Below are 18,317 nucleotides of genomic sequence, written 5' to 3'. Positions count from 1 at the left end.
AGACGGGCGGGACTCACGGCCAACCCAAAGAAGTGTGCGATTGGGCGGGTGGAAGTACGGTATCTGGGCTTCCACTTGGGCAACGGGCAGGTGCGTCCCCAAATTAATAAGACAGCAGCGATTGCGGCCTGCCCGAGGCCCAAGACCAAAAAGGGGGTGAGACAGTTCCTGGGGCTGGCTGGCTACTATCGTAGGTTTATACCTAATTATTCGGACATCACCAGCCCGCTGACTGACCTCACTAAAAAAGGGGCGCCAGATCCGGTCCAGTGGACGGAGCAGTGCCAGCGGGCTTTCTCGGAGGTAAAGGCTGCACTGTGTGGGGGGCCACTTTTACACTCCCCTGACTTCTCTCTCCCTTTTATGTTACAGACGGATGCGTCGGACAGAGGGCTGGGGGCCGTTTTGTCCTAGCAGGTGGAGGGGGAGGATCGCCCGGTCCTATACATCAGCCGGAAGCTGTCAGTGCGGGAGGGGCGCTACAGCACGATTGAAAAGGAGTGCCTGGCGATCAAATGGGCGGTCCTCGCCCTCCGGTACTACCTGCTGGGGCGCTCTTTCACCCTCTGTTCGGACCACGCGCCCCTCCAGTGGCTCCACCGCATGAAAGATGCCAACGCGCGGATCACCCGTTGGTATCTGGCGCTCCAACCCTTTAATTTCAAGGTGGTCCACAGGCTGGGGACGCAGATGGTCGTGGCGGACTTCCTCTCCCGTCAAGGGGGGGGGGGAGTCGGCTGCGGGCCGGACGGCTGCCCGGCCTGAGTCGGGCGGTGGGGGTATGTGGCAGCGGGGGCGTGGTCAAGCACCGGTCTGTGACAGGAGGGCGGAGTCAGGGAAGGTAAGTGGCAGAATCACTTCACCTGAGAGCAATTAACCTGTGTTTGTGTGTCTTCCCAGGGACCGCGCCCTATTTAGGGAGGGAGAGCGAGAGCAGAGGAGATCTCTCCCGAACCAGACACCTGATGTGTGTGTGTGCGTGCGTCTGTGTGAAACATATTGTGTTCCCTGAAAAGTGGAGCAATAAAACTATTTGTTGAACCTGATCTCTGTCCTGCCGTCCTCTGTGCTCCACCCACACCTAGGGAAAGCTACAATATGTTACCTCTGGGCGATATTATTCATAAACATTGTATTAGTTTCCACTGTTATGCTGATGACACACAGTTGTATGTCTCTGCAAAACCTGATGAGAGACACCAGCTTAATAGAATTGAGGAATGTGTTAAGGACATTAGACACTGGATGCTTATTAATTTCCTTCTGCTTAACTCTGACAAGACTGAAGTACTTGTGCTAGGACCACATACAGCTAGAAGTAAGTTTTCTGATTACACAGTGACTCTGGATGGCCTTTCTGTTTCTTCACGTGCAGCAGTAAAAGACCTCGGAGTGATTATTGACCCCAGTCTTTCATTCGAAACTCACATTGATAACATCACCCGGATAGCTTTCTTTCATCTCAGAAATATTGCAAAGATAAGAAATTTAATGTCATTGCATGACGCAGAAAAACTAGTCCATGCTTTCGTTACCTCCAGGTTGGATTATTGTAATGCCTTACTGTCTGGATGTTCCAATAAGTGCATAAATAAGCTCCAGTTAGTTCAAAATGCAGCAGCAAGAGTCCTTACTAGAACTAGAAAATATGACCACATCACGCCTGTCTTATCCACACTGCATTGGCTCCCAATCAAATTTCGTATTGATTATAAAATACTACTATTGACCTTTAAAGCACTAAATGGTCTCGCACCACAGTACCTGAGTGAACTTCTGCTCCTCTATGACCCGCCATGCCTACTTAGATCAAAAGGTGCAGGCTATCTGCTGGTACCTCGTATAGTGAAGGCTACATCAGGGGGCAGAGCCTTTTCTTACAAAGCCCCACAGTTATGGAACAGCCTTCCAAGTAATGTTCGGGAATCAGACACAGTCTCAGCATTTAAGTCTAGGCCGAAAACATATCTGTTTAGTCAAGCCTTTTGTTAATGGTATTTATGAGGTAAAGGTGTAGCTCTAGAGGGTCCACAGACATAGAGTGTTTTGGTAAACTGGGATGTATGGATGCTGTCAGTCCCCACTCGCTTGCTCACTCGAGTTTGTTGACGGTGTAGTGGCTGGCTGCTTTATGTCCCGGGGCTCCCTCATGCCTGTGTTACCTTCTGGCTCTCTCCTTTTAGTTATGCTGTCTTAGTTAGTTGCCGGAGTCCCTGCTTGTACTCGGTGCAATATGTATACTGCTCCTACTTATTCAGGTGACATTGGGCATACCTAACAACCTGGGTTTTCTTTCCCTCCCCCCTCCCCCACCCCAAATCTGTCCCTCTGAGTTACATGGAGTCATCTTTTGGTGGAGAGGGTGGAGACCTCGACTGGCTATCGTAGCCTGCAGGGAATCGGTCGTCAGACTTCTGTCGCATGTCCCAGACCTGGTGAAATGTAACTGAATTGTCTTGGCCAGCCCTAAGGGTCCCATCTGCATCTCATCATTGCTGAGGAGTGTGCTCCCATCACCCAATCAAGCATCCAGCCAGAGCAGGTCATGATATATTTTTTACCATATTAACATGCCATTGTTGTGTGTTATGCCTTATATCAAGACTCTCGTCTCTGCGAGCCTACCACACAGATTTAATACTTGTCATTTTTAGGGCATACCTAACAACATGTGTTTTCTTTCTCTCTCTCTTCCCCCCCAATCTGCCCCTCTGAGTTACATGTTGGTCCTGGGATTGAGATGCTGGCCTCTTCTGCCCCTCGGACCTGCTTGATCCATCATGGTGCCCTGTGTCTGGTCGGAGTTTTATCGCATCGCTCCTGTGAAGGACGGCCCCATGAGGCTAGTTGAGGGTTATACCTGGAGGATGCCCTTGACTCTTACAGTAATGCTTTTATGGCTGAGGACTACAGTTGTCTTGCTAACTTTAGGACTGCAGTTATCATGAATCAGTTTTGCACTCAAGTTTCCATCAATGAAGAGTTATAACATCAACGAAACTGTCCTCATGTTAAAACTGTTAATATTATAGTCAGGCTGTCTGTTGTTGCCCAAATGAGGATGGGTTCCCTTTTGAGTCTGGTTCCTCTCGAGGTTTCTTCCTCATGTCGTCTGAGGGAGTTTTTCCTTGCCACCGTCGCCACAGGCTTGCTCATTGGGGATAGATTAGGGATAAAATTAGCTCATGTTTTAAGTTGTTCAAATTCTGTAAAGCTGCTTTGCGACAATGTTTATTGTTAAAAGCGCTATACAAATAAACTTGACTTGACTTGTTGTTGCTATACTTAATGTTACATTCGTATTTTAAAAAAATGGTTGTTGTACACATTTTTATTTTTTTCTTTTACACATTTTAAACATCTCATAGCATCGTTAGCTAGCACCTCTTGGCAGACAACACACTGTGGCAGTGGAGCATCTTCAGATCCAGTCCATGAAAATCCAAACTTTAAATAATCGTGGTCATACTTCCTTCTTTTTTCAGTCCCCCCAGGATTCCACGGGCCTTTTTTGAGATTGTTGCAGGCTAAAATGTCTGATGTTGCGGGGGTTTTTCCAAAAAATTGCGATGAAAGTTGCGGTGTTTTTTAGGTTTTTGTTGCAATTACATTGCAGGAGGAATTGAAAGTTGCGAGAAATTGTTGCGATTTTCTCTTTTTGTGATTAAAATTGAGTGATATGTTAAATATTAAGTTATTACCGAAAAACTATTGATTAAAAAAACAAAGACACTGAGAAATGGTCCTATAAACAACTTTACCAATATAAAAGATTACCAGGACTACAAAAATGCAGAAAAATAGGCTTTACTTACCCAAATGCACCTGTTGGTTCAAAAGTTAAAGTGCAGAGAACCTCACAGCACAACATGAAGTTAACTTAAAATATAATATAAATGCCTCAGCTTTCATGTAAGAAAAAAACTATTAATACTAGTACTGTGTGCAGGCAGTCTCTCCTGAAGACTAAATTAAACAATAATTATAAACTAATAAAATAAATGGCTCAGGCTTCATAGAAGAAAAAAAAAACAATTTGAACAGAATCTCACAGTATGATGCTGAAGCTGCCTAAACAATGGAAAATAAAATACCATTTTGGCAAAAATGTTGGCATCCATTAATTTCTTGTATTAAGTAAAAAAATAATGTAAAGTGCACACAGTCCTTCACTGTAAACATAACACACTTTCAGTAACAGAATTTAAGCCTATATAAACACTGACTCGCACATGCAGTGTTGCCAGATACTGCTGACGTTTTCCAGTCCAAAATATGTTCAAAATCCGCCAAAATGCACTTAATACCGCCCATTCTGGCAACACTGCGCACATGCTGCTTCTCTTGAATGTATTGAGGTTTTTCACCCACGTGACCAAGTCATGTGATGCATCGTTAGGCTGCCATTTTGGACGTCACGGTTCGAATCAGTTTGAATGCGAGGAAGGCGACAAATGAAAAACATAAAAGAAAAAGGAGCGAGATGCAGAAAACACCTTCACTATCCAGCGACGTAGGGCATTTACAGGGTGAGCGAGGGAGAGGTATTTGCAAAAATTGAGGTTAGCAGGCTTAGAGAACGACGTTTACCTGCTTCCACCAGGATTGTTCACTGACATACAGAAGTACACGAAGCCCTCGTCTTTACCTGACTTCGGCCCACATGATCTGTATACCTATGTCGTTAAAAACCCATCGCCATACACAGGTATTCATCTGAAAGCGTATAAGAGTTTGGATGCCTACAAATATTTTGTGTCAGGCTGGGTAACATGCCTACATCAGTGGGTCGTCCCTGAAGCCAGTGGTCGCCATCTTATTACAGCTAAGGTTTGTTCACATTTTCATTTACTTTCGGTCCTCAGGATAAACAAAATGTTATTAAATGTCATTGAAATAACTTCTTAGTCTGTTGAGACATGGCCCATTATAAATTTGCTGTTACCAGGCAATGACCAATAACTGTATTATTAGGGTCGGTGTCTGTGTTGTAGCAGTGTACTAGCAGCTAGCTGTTAGCACTAGCTAATGTCAACAACATAGTAGCTAGTATGTTACTGTAGCAATGTTTACGTTCAGTCATTTGGATGACTGTTAAAACCTTTCAGTCTCAAGTTTTTCCTTTACTGTATTTACTAGTTTACTGTAATTATGATCCGGCAGCTATTTACACCGGATCCGGTGTAAATAGCTGCCGGATCATAATTACAGTAAACTAGTAAATACAGTATAGGAAAAACTTGAGACTGAAAGGTTTTAACAGTCATCCAAATGACTGAACATAAACATTGCTACAGTAACATACTAGCTACTATGTTGTTGACATTAGCTAGCTTGACCTTCAAAATGGCGGACACCGGGGCATCACGTGACCCTGTGACATCAGGTGAAATACCTCAATACACGGAAGTAAGGCGGAAGGTAGTTTGTCGACGTCACCTCAAGACGACGCCAATGATTGGTCAAATTTGCGGGAAAGTTGCGGTGATTGGATATAATTGCAACAACGCCCTGAATTCGCAGGGATTGGTTGAATTTGCGTTGAAGCTGCAAATCGCAACATCGCGAAATCCTGGAGGGTCTGGTTTTTTGCTTGGCCCAGACTCTGTCTCCTCACTCACTGTAGCTTTAGGTACTAAAAATCGATCCACTTTGTCTCTGGCAAAGGTTAGCTGAAGTTCGCTAAATGTCTGCAATAGTAACTTATTCTGGTTTATGTTTCCTCACGTTGCGCCCCCCCGAAGAACTCTGGCGCCCCCCAGGGAAGGCGCACCCCACACTTTGAAAAGCCCTGGGTTAGGACAATAACAAAACACGCACTATAATGGGGTATTGGATTGTTTTTGTTTATTGTTGCAATTAAAGTTTGAGTTTTATTGAAAAATTATAACTCATTAAAGGATAATGATTATTATAACTATACCTGTTTTTTGATAAACTTTGTTAATCACTTTCCTTTCTTTGAAGGAGTAAATACAGAAGAATTAAACGGTTATGGTCAGGACAAGTGAAAAATCTTGCTGCTTGTCCAAGTGGACAAGTGGATTAAAAAGTTAATGTCAAGCCCTGGAAAGTTCAGGAATTAAAAAGCTTCATTGATAATAGCCAAAATATAGTGCTGCTTGAAAGTTTGTGAACCCTTTAGAATTTTCTATATTTCTGCATAAATATGACCTAAAACATCATCAGATTTTCACACAAGTCCTAAAAGTAGATAAAGAGAACCCAGGTAAACAAATGAGACAAAAATATTATACTTGGTCATTTATTTATTGAGGAAAATGATCCAATATTACATATCTGTGAGTGGAAAAAGTACGTAAACCTTTGCTTTCAGTATCTGGTGTGACACCCTTGTGCAGCAATAACTGCATCTAAACGTTTCCGGTAACTGTTGATCAGTCGTCCACACTGGCTTGGAGGAATTTTAGCCCATTCCTCCATACAGAACAGCTTCAACTCTGGGATGTTGGTGGGTTTCCTCACATGAACTGCTTGATTCAGGTCTTTCCACAACATTTCCATTGGATTAAGGTCAGGACTTTGACTTGCCCATTCCAAAACATTAACTTTATTCTTCTTTAACCATTCTTTGATAGAACGACTTGTGTGCTTAGGGTCATTGTCTTGCTGCATGACCCACCTTCTCTTGAGATTCAGTTCATGGACAGATGTCCTGACATTTTCCTTTAGAATTCACTGGTATAATTCAGAATTCATTGTTTCATCAATGATGGCAAGCCGTCCTGGCCCAGATGCAGCAAAATAGGTCCAAACCATGATACTACCACCACCATGTTTCACAGATGGGATAAGGTTCTTATGATGGAATGCAGTGTTCTCCTTTCTCCAAACATAACGCTTCTTATTTAAACCAAAATGTTCTATTTTGGTCTCATCTGTTCACAAAACATTTTTCCAGTAGCCTTCTGGTTTGTCCACATGATCTTTAGCAAACTGCAGACAAGCAGCAATGTTCTTTTTGGAGAGCAGTGGCTTTCTCCTTGCAACCCTGCCATGCACACCATTGTTGTTCAGTGTTCTCCTGATGGTGGACTCATGAACATTAACATTAGCCAATGTGAGAGAGGCCTTCAGTTGCTTAGAAATTACCCTGGGGTCCTTTGTGACTATTACACGCCTTGCTCTTGGAGTGATCTTTGTTGGTCGACCACTCCTGGGGAGGGTAACAATGGTCTTGAATTTCCTCCATTTGTACACAATCTGTCTGACTGTGGATTGGTGGAGTCCAAACTCTTTAGAGATGGTTTTGTAACCTTTTCCAGCCTGATGAGCATCAACAATGCTTTTTCTGAGGTCCTCAGAAATCTCCTTTGTTCGTGCCATGATACACTTCCACAAACATGTGCTGTGAAGATCAGACTTTGATAGATCCCTGTTCTTTAAATAAAACAGGGTGCCCACTCACACCTGATTGTCATCCCATTGATTGAAAACACCTGCCTCTCATTTCACCTTCAAATCAACTGCTAATCCTAGAGGTTCACATACTTTTGCCACTCACAGATATGTAATATTAGATCATTTTCCTCAATAAATAAATGACCAAGTATAATATTTTTGTCTCATTTGTTTTACTGGGTTCTCTTTATCTACTTTTAGGACTTGTGTGAAAATCTGATGATGTTTTAGGTCATATTTATGCCGAAATATAGAAAATTCTAAAGGGTTCACAAACTTTCAAGCACCACTGTATCAGTGTACACATAAATAATACACTTAAATAATGAAAACATATCTATACAAATGGGGTCTGTGGCATTCACGTCATTTATATAATTTTATTTGTCATTCATTTTTTTAATGAACCTCTACTGTAAATGATACTTACAGCAGCCTGTCTTCTTGATTTCTCTGAAACACTGTCCCAATGTGGACAAAAATCTCTGGGGTGAATAAGTAGATGCCACAGTTGATAATATCACTTACAAATGTACTGGGTTTCTCTACAAAATGAAGCACCTGCCCAATAAGAAAAATAGGAAGAAACCAAACAAGAAGAAGAATGATTTGTAATCTGTAACTCACCATTTTGTAATTATGATCATATGTCTCAGGACTGTTTATACCTCATTTGTTTCCTGATTCTCCACAATGCACCCATAGTTCAAAGACTGCTTCCTGTTAGCCTGGCGAAATGGGCAATAAAAGTGTCATGATTACTACTCATACACTGTACAACCTCAGCAGAGCCTCCCAATTTATACCTCTGTAATAATTCAGTGACTTCTGATGGTCAAATTTACCGTAGTGCCGAGAATAACTCCACAGTGAGAGTTTCCATGCTGCTGGTGGAAGTGGAGCATGTCCTGCAGAGGGAACTCGGAGCAAACGTCAGCGTTCATAAGGAAGAACGCAGAAGGTCCTCCAGACAGGATCTGGTCTCGGAAATGGTAAATGCTACCACCTGTGCCCAGTGCTGCAAACTCCTGCAGGTATCTAAACATAGTACCAGAAGAAGATGAAAGAATGGTGGTTTAGATGCTTCCTCATTTATAAAAATATCTAAATAGAATCTACTTGCCAAGAGGACCTGGTGAGGGAATGACCTGTTCCTAGGTTTATAGGTGCTATCATGTAGCACCCCCACCCCCCCAGTCAGCATAAATAATTTGACTTAAGTACACCTAGGGATTTTAATATGGCTACTATGAAATCTCATCTCATCTCATCTCATCTCATTATCTCTAGACGCTTTATCCTTCTACAGGGTCGCAGGCAAGCTGGAGCCTATCCCAGCTGACTACGGGCGAAAGGCGGGGTACACCCTGGACAAGTCGCCAGGTCATCACAGGGCTGACACATAGACACAGACAACCATTCACACTCACATTCACACCTACGGTCAATTTAGAGTCACCAGTTAACCTAACCTGCATGTCTTTGGACTGTGGGGGAAACCGGAGCACCCGGAGCTACTATGAAATATAAATAAATATACTGTACATAGGCGGCACGGTGGTGTAGTGGTTAGCGCTGTCGCCTCACAGCAAGAAGGTCCGGGTTCGAGCCCCGGGGCCGGCGAGGGCCTTTCTGTGTGGAGTTTGCATGTTCTCCCCGTGTCCGCGTGGGTTTCCTCCGGGTGCTCCGGTTTCCCCCACAGTCCAAAGACATGCAGGTTAGGTTAACTGGTGACTCTAAATTGACCGTAGGTGTGAATGTGAGTGTGAATGGTTGTCTGTGTCTATGTGTCAGCCCTGTGATGACCTGGCGACTTGTCCAGGGTGTACCCCGCCTTTCGCCCATAGTCAGCTGGGATAGGCTCCAGCTTGCCTGCGACCCTGTAGAAGGATAAAGCGGCTAGAGATAATGAGATGAGATGAGATACTGTACATACATATGAGACGCGTATGTGTCTATGTGTCAGCCCTGTGATGACCTGGCGACTTGTCCAGGGTGTACCCCGCCTTTCGCCCGTAGTCAGCTGGGATAGGCTCCAGCTTGCCTGCGACCCTGTAGAAGGATAAAGCGGCTAGAGATAATGAGATGAGATGAGATGAGACATATGAGACGCATAGCACAGAGTTGGCTATAAGCCATGTACGACGAGATTGAGTGGAATAACTGTTTTATTCTATCCACATTCACTGGATTTTGAGAAACAGCGCATTTCTATGTTTTGCAAATTCGATAAATAAAAACTTTATGCAAAACGTCCGACAAAATCATTCCCACTTAAAATGTAAACAAACTGGCGAAATGAAAGGAGCAATTTGTGAAAAATGCTATAATAATAATTCTTGAAAAATAAAAAAAGATACATTCTTACCATCAAATACTTTTATTCCATATTTTGTTGCTTTTTTGTGTGTGTTTTTTGGGGTTTTGTTTTCGAGTAGAATTTTTATTTCATCCTCGATTGGTTCAGCAACATGCTCCGCCATTTTGTTTTTCCTCTACTCACGGTATATAAGCTGATATCCTAGTAGTAGAATTGCCAATCAGAGCATGCGATTGCTCATATCCAATGAATGTGGATTAATTTTTTTTTTTTTATATTACACACACACAGACATGAGTGTTTTACTGGGAAATATGCCACTCACATTTTTTTGTTTGTTTGTTTGTTTGTTTGTTTGTTTGTTTTTGTTTTTTATGAGCTATATCCGGGACATGGAGAACCAAAACCGTGACAAATTTCAATATGTCACTCGTGATGAAATCAATGAATTGTTTTGATAAGTTTGGGTACTTTTTGTTTGTGAATGTGTCTATATAATAAAAAGAAAATTACACATTGGCTTGAAGGTATGAAGTTTTTCTTCTGGTGTTGAGAAACTCGTATTTTTCATATGAAATACATTGTGGATCTGAATAACATATTTAAATAATATTGGCTGGCTTTTTTCAAGGTATATCAGATATATTCCATTCAGCTAGCATGATACTGAACAAGTCAAAGACGATTAGCTGAATGGAATATATCTGATATACCATGAAAAAAGCAAGCCAATATTATTATTTTTATACATACACATTCGATGGAACAATCATAGATTTTACAAAAAGTTAAGAATAGGGAGGTAACTTACCAATATTGAATGCTGATTGTGATCGAATGTAATTCAGTTTTCTGTCAATCCAATGTTCATGTATAAAGTCAAAGTTCTAGCAATAAAAATGTGTCAGAAAACAGAATCCAGGGCACTGGCGTAAAGTATAACCCCGCAGCCCCCGCCAGGCGGGGGGGCCGACCGCTAGGGGGGGCCCGTCGCCCGATGTGATTCAATGCACGAAAAAGTCCGATGAAACATGAAAATAATAAACACAACAATGAAGCGTACCAGAGAAAAAAGTGGTGCTCAAAAGCGGCAAATCAAAAAGAAAAAAGAAGAATTTACATCCACACTGCCCAAAATTTCATCCGTTTTTGGGAGAGTAGGCCTTATCCTCCAGTTCATGATGCGCTAACAGGTAGGGCCATGGGGGGGACTAGTGCAGTTAAAACGAGGCTAATGAGTGAAAAAGTACCTGATTTAAAATGGGATTTGAATAAAAGTTACTTTTTATTATCTTTCTTCTCAATAATTCAATGTTTCTTTTTCTTGAATATTGTTCTCCATGACCACCAGCCATCATCCAACACATTGATCCAAGATAGGTTGGTTATGTAAAATAGTTAAAAAAAAAACTGCACACAAGGTAGCGTAATTTTCTTTAATTTCCGCCAGATTGTTTTATTATTGTGCTGCATTTCATTTTTACTCAGTAGGCCTTTTCAGGCCTGGTTCCACTGTAATTGAATAAGATACCTAGGTCAAAATTTACTTGAGTAAAATTAAAATTACTCATTTTTATATTACTCATAAAACTTCTCATAACAGTAACGTGAGTAAATGTTAGTTGCTTGCACCCCTGTGTTTGACAGATTTATTCTTTATGCAAACTTTTACTTAAACTTATGATGTATTTTATTTAACCATACTCTGGCTTTTAAAACAGTTTCATTTTTATTTTCCTAAACCTTATTGAACCTTATGTAATTATCATTATTAATGTTACTGTTATCGTTACTGCTTACTGAGCTGTATGAACTGTGAGCTTTGTCACGTCATACACCATTTTTATTGTTGGATTTATTTGTAATAAATGGATAGCCTACTCTGCTGGTGTACTGAATATGAATGAATTAACAAAACATCTAGGCCTATGGGTTAGGCAGTCCTATACGTGTTTAAATGGGCCTGGGCTGTCAGGGGCTGAGCTCTGGCACTTTTTTCACACTTTTCAGCAATCAAAAGAGAGATATACAGAGTGAGAGGGAGAGAGAGAGGAGGCCGTGGCAGGGTGGCCTTGGGGGGGGCCCACACTTTTAGTAGCTGCAGGGGGGCCCCAAGTACTTGCGTTACACCAGTGATCCAGGGACACATGTCTGCCCGGGGATATTTTGAGTTATTGACAGATTCAGAAAGTACAGTTTCTAAGACTTCCAATGATGCCTACCATGTGGAGATCTGACAATATTTGAAGAATGTGTGGCCTTTTGAAAGTGTATACTTCTTAAAACAGAAAAGGGAGAAAATCGCCCTCAAAGTTTTCCATCTCAGCTACTCTGGGTGTAGGGTGGGCACATAATGGTGCTCATTTGCATGATATTAAGGAAAGCCCTACCCCCTACTAGCTAGCACGATGCTACTTTCATGTAAACAAAGATCACCACGTCAATTTTCCTTCCATGCAAAGTATGCCCAACACAATTATGAAGTACAAAAATAAGTCCTAAAGTATACTTTAACGTTTTGTGGTTGAAAAATTACTCACACCGTAAGAAAGACAGATAGCACAATGATGACACACAACGCTAGTTTCATGTAAAGCCTCGGTCACAACCGGCCGGACAGTACGTGCTCCTACGGCCGGTCTACACGCAAAAAATGCAAGAAACGCACGAGAGCGCGCATGAAACGCACGAGAGCGCGCGTGATGTGCTGATTTTCGAGCCGTAGACTGGCCGCAGAGGTTCTTTGTCATGTCAAACAAACTCTACGGGCGCTTACATTTTTTTCAGGTTGCAAGACAAACTTACGGCCAGTGCGCGTCTTTCTCCGTGAACAAAAAAAAAAACGCAGCGATTTGGGAAACGCCAAAAATCACACGGCCAAAAAATCGTACGTCCGGTTGTGACCTAGGCTTAACCAAACCACAACACTCTCCGTTACATGCAAAAATAACCACACAGCCTTAGATTAATAAACTTACCCCATCAGAAAGAGAAACGGCGCCTTGCACACACCAATGCCTCTGATGGAATGTAGTCCTAGAACGGTCCGTGTATCATCCGATCATTCAAGTATTCCATTCAATCTGGAAAACGAGGTTGCGTTTTTTTTTTTGCTAGAAATGGTTATCTCCGATGTAAATACCGTGCGTCTGTTTGCTTCGCGGCGTTTCAGCTCCTCTGCGCTCTGTTTAGGTTCCTCATTCCATAGTGAAATCACATGCCTGTATGCAGGTTAAGTAGCCATGCGCTCAACTCCCATCATACAGCTGATTCGCGAAAAAAAAAAAGACTTAAATCATCATGTGAATGGCCCATATGGTAATTTACCCACACCCCCCAGCAGGCTACAGTCCTGACAAAAACGAGACAATTTGCAACAAAAAATGTATGCTTTTAACAACAAAACAATCTATTATCTGAAATACTGATTGCATTCTTCAAGATCTCAACTTGCACATTCATTCATCTCTCATTATCTCTAGCCGCTTTATCCTTCTACAGGGTCGCAGGCAAGCTGGAGCCTATCCCAGCTGACTACGGGCGAAAGGCGGGGTACACCCTGGACAAGTCGCCAGGTCATCACAGGGCTGACACATAGACACAGACAACCATTCACACTCACATTCACACCTACGGTCAATTTAGAGTCACCAGTTAGCCTAACCTGCATGTCTTTGGACTGTGGGGGAAACCGGAGCACCCGGAGGAAACCCACGCGGACACGGGGAGAACATGCAAACTCCACACAGAAAGGCCCTCGCCGGCCCCGGGCTCGAACCCAGGACCTTCTTGCTGTGAGGCGACAGCGCTAACCACTACACCACCGTGCCGCCCCTCAACTTGCACATGATGGAAAAAAACAAAAATCACAAATTTCGAAAAAAAAATGCTTCTTTTGCGATTATCTTGGATTCGTTTCGGCCGACATGTGTCCCTGGATTCGGTGAGGGGTCACAAATGGTACAAGTCCAAAAAGCCTGAACAACAACCCAAATTAGATATCCAAGCTATGTACAGGTTGACAGTTTAAGTTCACAGTTACTTTTGGTTGTAGTTAATTGCTCCATTGCAGTTGTTCAAAACAAAAGGGCTTTGCTGAGTGAAGTCCATGAGTGAAGTCCTCTTGTACAAGTCTCCGTCACTTTTCCTCACCTCCAAATAGAACTGACAATATTTCCGCTATTGCTCTCTTTTCCAGTTTTTCGATGTCCGTTGGTATGTTTTTCTCTTCTAAATACACATGAAGAATATCCAGTGAAGTTTTGGTAGACTTTCGGGTGTTCAGAGCGTCTTTCACTTTCAAAATTCTCTCTAAATCTTCCGCTTTTAATGAAGGAAACCTCATGGCCATGTTTATGTATAAACTGCCAGTCACTCGCTAGTGCGGAAGTTTTACATCGCCGATGTGTCTCTTTTCCAGTTTTTCGATGTCTGTTGGCATGTTTTTCTCTTGTAAATATGCATGAAGAATATATCATGAAGTTTTAGTAGCCTTTTGGGCATTCAGCGCATCTTTAGTTTCAGTTTATTTATTTAGTGCTTAATCCGAGCACTGAATTAACCCCATCTTCTCTCTCTCCTGGCCGACAAAGAAATGATTGTGCACATGCACAGCAAGAAAGTTTTGTCACTGGATCTTTGCATGAGCTGCAAAGTGTGATGTCGTGTTGTCTTGACAACATGCAATATTATAACAATATTGCACGCTCATTATCCATTGGGGAGAGTGGTGTAATACATGGAGGATAAGCGATATGATAACAATATTGCATTCCATCAATAAACCCACTAGAAAGGAATAGAATACATCAGTGATTCTCAAACTGTGGTACACGTACCACTAGTGGTACGCCAAAGAATCACTTAATTAAATATAAATAAAATTTAAAAAATAAAATAAAACGTGAAATACTATCCATAATATCCGAATGGATGAAAGTATCTTATCAACCGATGACAAGAAAATGGAAGGAGATACAAATTAAGTTAATAATTTTAAAAAGTTTGCAAGTGCTTCTGGGTAGCCATACGTAGCGTACGTACGCATTCCCGCCGGTTCCGCTGACAGATGGTTATCCGCCATTGGTAGACTAGGCTGTGATGGGAAAAGGTGGAGGTGGCTTTGCTAATTATGACGAGTACGACAAAATTACTGTCGTGCCTTAAATCCGTGAATGGGAGCGTGGATCAGGAGAGAGGGAGAACTGAAGAGGATGTGTGTGAGCCGAGCGCAGATGCTAATGACAGTGGCAAAACCAGCCCCAAAACTGCTAGCAAACGGCAGAAACCAGTGAGGAGGAAGTATGACGAAAAATACATAAAACTGGGATTCATTTGGAGCGGGACAGAGGAGCTGCCCAGGCCGCAGTGTGTTGTATGCGGCAACGTTCTGAGCAATGAGTCCATGAAACCATCGCATCTCAAACGGCATCTTACAACCAAACACACAGCACTAAAGGACAAACCAGTGGATTTTTTTTTTACGAAAACGTGATGAACTGAAGCAGTCCAAGTCCACCATTCTGTCCTATGGTACACCTGTAGCCAAAGCACAGGAAGCTTCATATCGTGCCAGCCTCCTGATCGCCAGAGCCGGTAAGCCGCACACAATCGGGGAACTGCTGTGTTTGCCATTAGCCAAAGAGATGACACGTATCATGTGTGGAGAGAAAGCTGCCAGAGAGTTAAACTTGGTGCCGCTTTCAAATGACACCGTGTCAAGGAGAATAAATGACATGGCTGACGATGTTAAAAAGACACTGATTGAGCGCATTAAGAACAGTAGATATTTTACCATACAGCTTGATGAGACTACAGATGTTGCAGATTTGGCCAATTTATTTGATTCATTATTTAAGTACAGTGTTTTATTTTCCTATATTTAAACACAGTGTTACTGTTCAAAGTACTGTGTGTAATGTTACAGTGGCCAACAATATTAAATATATTTGGTAAATAAAACCTCCGCCTTGTTTTTAATGAATACTTAGGCCTACTACGCTACTGTATTTTAATGTTGGTCATTATGGTGGTACTTGGAGAGCCAAGTATTTTCTGAGGTGGTACTTGGTGAAAAAAGTTTGAGAACCACTGGAATACATGTTTTTATTCCATGGAAAAAGTGGCCCATATGTACGTATAATAATTTCCAATATTTCAGTCCGATGATGTCACGACCACTATTTTCCTGCTGATGAGATGTGCGCTGTCAAAATGACGAACCGGTTTAAAATTAAAATTCTTTTGTTTGTTTGGGTTTTTGTGTGTGTGTGTGTGTGTGTGTGTGTGTGTGTGGGTGGGTGGGTGGGTGGGTGGGTGGGTGGATGTGTCCAAATAATATAAAGAACGTTACACGGTGGCACGAAGATATTAAATTTATCTTCTGGTGTTGAAAAACATTTTCACTCATTCACTTCACTCACTCATGAATACATACATTCACCACTCGAAGATAAACTTCATATCTTTGCACAACCGTGTAATATCCTCTCTACATATTTTTTATTCATTGGAATTGGTATTTCCCATGAATGCCCTGCAATCTCTCAAAAACATTCTAAAGCATCAAAAGTAACTACAAACAGTTAAAAGTACAACAATTTTCATTCAGATATCAAAAAATTTTAACTGTTGGCAAATCACTGTTATTTAAGATGAACAGAACATGTTGGTGCATGCTGTTATTTGAAATGAATACACTTCAGGAGGGGAACAGTAACTTGGCTTTGCACAAGCGGGCTGCATCACGCCACCATGTGGATGACTATTTTCCTATAACAGCACGTCTGCCATGTTATATTCCTTATAGTGCCTTGCAAAAATATTCATTCCCCCTTGGTGTTTGTCTTGTTTTGTTGCATTACAAGCTGGAACTGTGGGTGGTAAAAGAGAGCAACTGGACTTGCTTGAAGATTCTTGAAGACGTTTCACCTCTCATCCGAAAGGCTTTTCAGTTCTGTCTGACTGGTAGGGAGCATCAGGTATTTATCCTCTCATGGATGAAAAGCTCATCTAAGGTGTCATTGAGTCATCCTGTTGGTGTGGGTCACTGGGGGCTGGTTGTGAACGGCCTAGAGAGTCAGGATGATCAATGGATTGCCCGTTAGGGTGATCAATGGAATGCTGATTCTCTCTGTCCTCCTGTGAGTCACTGAAAACAGCTGGGTTTTGGTGTGCATTCAGTTGTCTGGGAAGTGTGCCAAGGACTGCATTGTAGGTGGCTGATAAATGATGTCTTAGACCCCCACCTCTGTTCAGTGATGGCCGTTCCAGGTTGACAAAAATGGCTTCTTTAACTCCTCGCTCATACCAACGATCCTCTCTGGCTAAAATGCGTACGTTGCAATCCTGAAATGAGTGTCCTTTGTTGTTAAGATGAAGGTAAACAGCAGAGTCCTGGCCTGAGGAACTGGCTCTCCTGTGTTGAGCAATGCGCCTGTGAAGCGGTTGTTTTGTCTCCCCAAAATAGGGGTCCCTGCATTCCTCACTGCACTGAATGGCATACACTACGTTGTACTGTTTGTGTCTGGGTATTCTGTCCTTAGGGTGGACCAGTTTCTGCTTCAGGGTGTTACTGGGTCTGAAATGTACCGGAATGTTGTGTTTGTAGAAGATCCTCCTGAGTTCCTCAGATGGACCAGAAATGTAGGGAATGACAATGTTCTTGCGTTTGTTCCTGTTATCCTCCTTGTCCATTCTGTTCCTTTTTCTGCTCTTGAGGAAAGACCAGTTGGGATACCCGCAGTTCTGAAGTGCTTTCTTGATGTGATTCTGCTCCTTCTCTTTTCCTTCTATCGTTGTAGGGATATTCTGAGCCCTGTGTTGCAAGGTCCTAATGACCCCCAATTTGTGTTCCAGTGGGTGGTGAGAGTCAAAGAGTAGGTACTGGTCTGTGTGTGGGGGTTTCCGGTAGACCTCGATGCTCAGGCTTCTGTCTTGTCTAATGTGTACATCACAATCCAAGAAGGCTAGATTATTCCCACTGACGTCCTCCCGAGTGAAGTCGATGTTAATATTCACTGCATTGATGTGCTTAGAGAAGGCTTCCACCTCATGGGTTTTGATTTTAACCCAGGTGTCATCCACATATCTGAACCAGTGGCTGGGAGCAACTCCTGAAAAAGGTCTACCGGAAACCCACACACACAGACCAGTACCTACTCTTTGACTCTCACCACCCACTGGAACACAAATTGGGGGTCATTAGGACCTTGCAACACAGGGCTCAGAATATCCCTACAACGATAGAGGGAAAAGAGAAGGAGCAGAATCACATCAAGAAAGCACGTCAGAACTGCGGGTATCCCAACTGGTCTTTCCTCAAGAGCAGAAAAAGGAACAGAATGGACAAGGAGGATAACAGGAACAAACGCAAGAACATTGTCATTCCCTACATTTCTGGTCCATCTGAGGAACTCAGGAGGATCTTCTACAAACACAACATTCCGGTACATTTCAGACCCAGTAACACCCTGAAGCAGAAACTGGTCCACCCTAAGGACAGAATACCCAGACACAAACAGGACAACGTAGTGTATGCCATTCAGTGCAGTGAGGAATGCACGGACCCCTATAT

The 18,317-nt window shown here is 42.6% G+C and overlaps 1 protein-coding gene across 2 annotated transcripts in view; it reads right to left on the bottom strand.

Moving 5' to 3' along the window:
- The window catches only part of gmppab (GDP-mannose pyrophosphorylase Ab), a 56,556-nt gene that overhangs the window by 21,676 nt on the left and 16,563 nt on the right, over nucleotides 1–18,317 (bottom strand). For both annotated transcript variants that reach the window (XM_060918976.1, XM_060918977.1), the window contains exons 4-6: nucleotides 8,268–8,460; nucleotides 8,091–8,150; nucleotides 7,853–7,983 (exon numbers count right to left, since the gene is read on the bottom strand). In XM_060918976.1, coding sequence (XP_060774959.1) covers nucleotides 7,853–7,983; nucleotides 8,091–8,150; nucleotides 8,268–8,460 — 384 coding nt within the window. The remainder of the gene's footprint in view (nucleotides 1–7,852; nucleotides 7,984–8,090; nucleotides 8,151–8,267; nucleotides 8,461–18,317) is intronic.

The sequence above is a fragment of the Neoarius graeffei genome, chromosome 4, assembly GCF_027579695.1.
Source record: "Neoarius graeffei isolate fNeoGra1 chromosome 4, fNeoGra1.pri, whole genome shotgun sequence".
Lineage (NCBI taxonomy): Eukaryota > Metazoa > Chordata > Actinopteri > Siluriformes > Ariidae > Neoarius > Neoarius graeffei.
The sequence above is the reverse complement of the archived record's forward strand: the minus strand, read 5'-3'. Positions and strand labels throughout refer to the sequence as shown.